The sequence below is a fragment of the Aplysia californica genome, unplaced genomic scaffold, assembly GCF_000002075.1.
Source record: "Aplysia californica isolate F4 #8 unplaced genomic scaffold, AplCal3.0 scaffold00357, whole genome shotgun sequence".
NCBI classification, from domain to species: domain Eukaryota; kingdom Metazoa; phylum Mollusca; class Gastropoda; order Aplysiida; family Aplysiidae; genus Aplysia; species Aplysia californica.
Genome location: NW_004797627.1, coordinates 13,472 through 18,686, shown reverse-complemented (window position 1 = coordinate 18,686; position 5,215 = coordinate 13,472). Strand labels below are relative to the sequence as shown.

Here is a 5,215-nt window from a genome sequence, read left to right as displayed (position 1 = left end):
GAGGTGAACAACTTGTGTTTCGCGCGCTCATATGACCTTAGCAGTTGCGAGCGCCGTAAAACCTTATACTACTAACTAACTAACACATATACACACACAAACACACACACACATTCCGCACACACAGACTCACGTAAACACAAATGCATACGCACATACACACACATATATCCACAAACACACACAAATACACACACATACACACACATACACACAGACTCACGCACACACACACACATACATATGCATATACGCACACACACACACACACACACACACACACACACACACACACACACACACACACACACACACACACACACACACACACACTAACTTAATATCTTTGAACACAACCCCTGTAGGTGGTTGGCGGGTTCTCTGGTGTGGTTTGCACCTTCTTTCCTATCAAACATCTATTTTCCTTGTCTGTCCTTTTTTATGTTTGTTACTCTGTTGTAACATCTCTTACCTTTTGCATTTATTTGACACAATTGTGTTGCAAGAGCCATAAAAACATTTACAAAAAATACAACCCTTGACATAATAGTAACTGTTTTCTTTCCCTCTTGCTTGTCTACCAGACTGCCCTAAAGGGACATGGGGAGACAACTGTAGTAATGCCTGTGCCTGTACTGAGAATACTGAAGAGTGCAGTCCCCAGAAAGGCTGTGTTTGCGAAAAAGGATTCACAGGTATATTATTAGAATTATTGTAGAACTACCTGGAAGGTAACGTACATTATTATTGTCGTCCGCAAGTAGCTATAAAGTACTAGGCCCAACATTTTTAAATGACAAAGAAAAAAATCAAAAAATTACAGTTTATTTATATGTGGTGACGGTTGCATGTGCTTAATGAATGTTTTGTCAAAATTCAAATTCTAAATGTAGACCCCCTCCCCTTTCAAAACAGAAAAAAACAAATGAAAAAAACCACACCAAACAAACAAACCTCACACGTAAAGCAAGTGCAATTGTTAAAAGAATGAAATAGATTTCCCCCCCCTCTCCTGTAACATTTTACCTTCTGGGCTTAGCACATTTTAACAGCATGTCGACGCTATATATTTTTACAGTTTTGTGCTCTTCTAGATCTAACGGTGTGATTGAGGTCTTGAGAAATTTTCAGCATGCAAAGAAAACACTTCTGATTTAAGTGATGAAAGAGTGGCGTCGGTAGTCTAGTGATTAGGCTGTTGGGCTTGAGTACAAACACCGCCAGGGACCCGACATTGTGTTTTTGGGAAAGGCATCTTACAGGGATTTTTTTGACTTCACACAGGTGGGAATGGGCACCCGGCTATAGAGAGGGAAAGATGTTTTATCGGATTGTTAGTGTTTGAGGGTTTAATTTGCTGCTTGCATTGCATGCTTCCCGAGAAGTTAAGAATGTCTCTGAGTGTTTTGTGAGCCCAGAACTCAGACTCTCTGCATTTGCCCATTTTGAGTACATCGGTGTATGATAATTTATCCTGCCTTTTGAGGCCAAGAATTTTCCTGAGGCATTTCAACTTTTGTCTCTGTGCGAATGCCACAGCAGTTCCAAATCATTTGCTCTGAGTCTTCCAAAGGATGCACTAGTTTTATTCCTACGTAAAGCTATTTCTGAATCCATGAGGCATTTGACGACAACTGTACTGCCAATATATTTGAAGCCTTCAACATTGTCAATGTTGTGTTATGTATTTTGATTTTAGGGTCTGCATATTACAGGGGACAGGCTGTCTTTTTCTGTGGGTATATTGGTACTATGGTATCAAATTACAGATATGTGGGTGGTTGGCGGGTGCTCTGGTGTGGTTTTCTTCTTCTTTCCTATCAAACATCTATCATCCTTATCTCCCCTACTTCTTGTTTATATATGTTACTCTCTTGTAACACCTCTAATCTTCTGGCGCTCAGCCGCGAGCGCCGTAAAACCTCCACTAAAACTAATATTACAGATATGTACAAGCCTTACAAGTGGGTGAAACAGTTTGAATGTAATACAGATGCTTTGGTTCCAAAGCTGTAACCACATGACGTTTCGCAGTCAGATTCACACAAGTTTGAGAAAACCCAGGCTTTACCTATATCTTGAAACAACTGAGTGCGACGTGACGTATGACTCGTTTTGTCCTGTTGCTTGACATGTTTGCTCTCTCGTGTGCAGGCAAATACTGTGAGAAGGACATCAACGAGTGTGAGACGGGTGACCTCGTGTGTGGCAGTTTGGAGACCTGCAGAAATACTCGTGGCAACGCCAGTTGTGAGTGTACACAGGGATACCATCGGGTGAAAGGACTCTGTGAAGGTGAGGACATTTGTTTATTTTAGCCACCAATATCTTTCTCCGAAAAGCAATGTATGGTATGACAGGGTAGTTTTAGATTTCGTTATAGTGGGAGTTTTAAGGCACTCTCAATACAGATCAGGTATTGAATAGTATTTGTGTGAAGTGACGGGCTTTCATATCACTAGTTCAGTCTTCAACACCAGTTTAGGTCTGGCACAAACTAGCCCTCGTCACACAGCCGCAAGGCATTTTTGCCCCTTTGTCTCTCTTCATCGCCAAGTGACGTAATGCTTTACACAGCCGAGCGACGTGTGGAAAATGTTCCAGTGGGGGTGGAGCCTTAGGTGAGGCAATCATCTGTCATGCATTTGAAAGGAAGGGTACTCATGTCACTGGTCCAGTCTCAAACACTAGGATCCGAAAGACAATGTTTGGTATTGGTGTGGATGTGATGTCACTAGTTCAGCCTCCACAACCACTTTGGGGAAAGACAATGTTTGGCATTGTTGGGGGGGGGGGGGCATAATGTCACCAATTTAGTCTCCACTTGAGGTAAAGCAATGTATTATTTTGATGTGGATGTGATGGCTCCCATATCACAAGTTAATTCTCTAACACCACTTTGGGGCAAGGCAATGCATGGTATGAGTTAAATGCCCTATATACACTATCAGTAAATGAACGGGACCTCTGAGTTTATCTCTTGTTTACGTACGACCCAGTTTGGTGAATGGGAATCCTTGAAACCTCCCCAATCAATCCAAATCCAAAAATGTCTCAATAAGGATTCAAAGCTGGGCCATCCACACAATGAGACGGAAACAGATTAGGCTGACCATTGGGCAGAGGAGAGGAGAGGCGAGGAGAGTGTTCCTGGGGGGAGCTACCATCGTGTTGTATGATGACAACCTTGATAATAATAATAATAATAAAAGTAATAATGATAATAATGATAATAATAATAATCATAATAATAAAAATAATAATGATAATAATAATAATAATAATAATAATAATAATAATAATAATAATAATAATAATTTTAGTAATAATAATAATAATAGACTGCATTTATATAGCACTCTATCCCATACTTTAGAAGCTCTGAGAGCTTTACATCAACCACATGATCACTGATCGATTAACACAAGATAACATATATTATTTCACAGTAGCAAGAAAAACTAGTTCAACCTCATAAAGGAGAACTTTCATAACCATACATTAAGTATATCTACACGTAAGGACAGTAGTAAAAACACAACATAGCAGCACTTACTAACACACTATACTAAGAATTAAACAAATGAGTTTTGAGCAATCACTACGTATAAAGATTTGTTATTTCTCTGAAATCCTGGGGCAAGGAGTTCCAGATTTTGGGGCCAAAACTTTTTAAAAAAATAGAAAAACAAACAAGAAACTTTTCTTATCAAAAGATCTTAATTTCATTCTAGGGGCTCTGAGTTTTGTTTCGTCTGTGGATGGCCATAATTGACAAGATTAGAAACCTGACGGAGTAAAACTTCTAGTAATCTGCACATTGAACACTTCATTTCAATTTCTTTTTCTAAACGAGAAAGCTAATTTGGTGTCAATTACTGTGAAGGCGTAAGAAGGATTCATATTTATACATGTAGTCCGGACAACACTAAAAGGATAACTTGTCGACCTCATTTCAGAGAAATTAAGTGGCGAATTTCCCGGATTTTTTGCATGTGCCTTTGAATACCCCCCCCCCCCCCCAAAAAAAAACACAAAAACAACAACCCTAAAGAGTCTCGATTTTCGTGCATATACGACAAATATAAAGATGTGTTTTCTATGTAATCATTAGTATTTAATTAGTCTGCGTGGGGATTTTGTTATAAGAACAAGAACGGTAGTTGAGTGTTAGTTTTTTTGTTTGTTTTAATCTATTTTCTTTTCTTTTTCCAACTGACTGCATGTGCCGCCAGACTGAGTTGCTTTCAGTTCAGCGATTAGTGGCTGACAGTGGGTTTGTTTAGATTGACTAAATGTGATATAGATTCTACAATGAGTCAGATTTCTTTCATATCTTCACAATCTTTGAGATTGCATGCGTTTCAATTTGCTGTCGCTTTTTCATTAATCACCATAGTTAAAAAGTAAAAAGTAAAGTTGTTCCCGCATCCGATCCGGACATTGGGGATTGCCATGTTAGTGAGACAACTTCCTGGGCCTTCAGCACATTGAGGTAGGGAGGCCAGTTCCTTTCCACGCCGCCTTTACTTCCCCAACTCCAAGTCAGGTACCAATGGTGGGTGAGCAGGAGAGGGCGATAAAAATCCGTGTCCGAACCGAGGCTCGAACCCGGACTTTCCGCTCCGCCACCGCACCCTCCCACCATGGTTAGATTACTTTTTTTTTAATAGTAGAGGGTTTTACGGCGCTCGCAACTGAATAAAGTCATATGAGCGCCATGGGGTGGGTGTCAACAGAGAAGTCTTTTTCTGGGAATCAGACTTAGACTGCTGACCTCTCTAGCTTCAACAGCACAAGGTCTGCTTCGACTATCAAGGCACCCGGGAAATAGCAGGTCTCAAGAGAGTGGCAAACATACAAAAGAAGTAGAGGGAAATGACAATAGTAAGGATCAGGAAAGAAAAAGCAGCAGTTCCCTGTTGTAGATCAGGCACAGTTATGAGCGTGACATGAGTCAGTCCATTTACGATTCTACTATGCTTGAACGAGAAATGTTCCCCCCTTGGGAATGGCCTAAAGACACTACAGTCAGTGGCACTTCCCCGGGGGGTGTTAGATTACTTAATTTACAACCCCCCGCAAAAACCCCCCAAAACAATAACAAAAAACAAACAAACAACAACAACAACAAAAGACGTAGCCTTAAAACTACTGAGCCATTAAATACTGGGCTAATATTGATGTGTCAGAAATGAGGATGATGATAATAATA

General features: G+C 40.2%; 1 protein-coding gene across 1 annotated transcript in view; it reads left to right on the top strand.

Moving 5' to 3' along the window:
- Positions 1-5,215, top strand: part of LOC101863358 — a gene marked incomplete at both ends in the record, with an annotated part of 70,737 nt that overhangs the window by 53,741 nt on the left and 11,781 nt on the right. Inside the window, 2 exon segments of the mRNA XM_013085214.2 lie at positions 585-695; positions 2,155-2,295. Of these exon segments, the coding sequence (XP_012940668.2) occupies positions 585-695; positions 2,155-2,295 (252 nt within the window).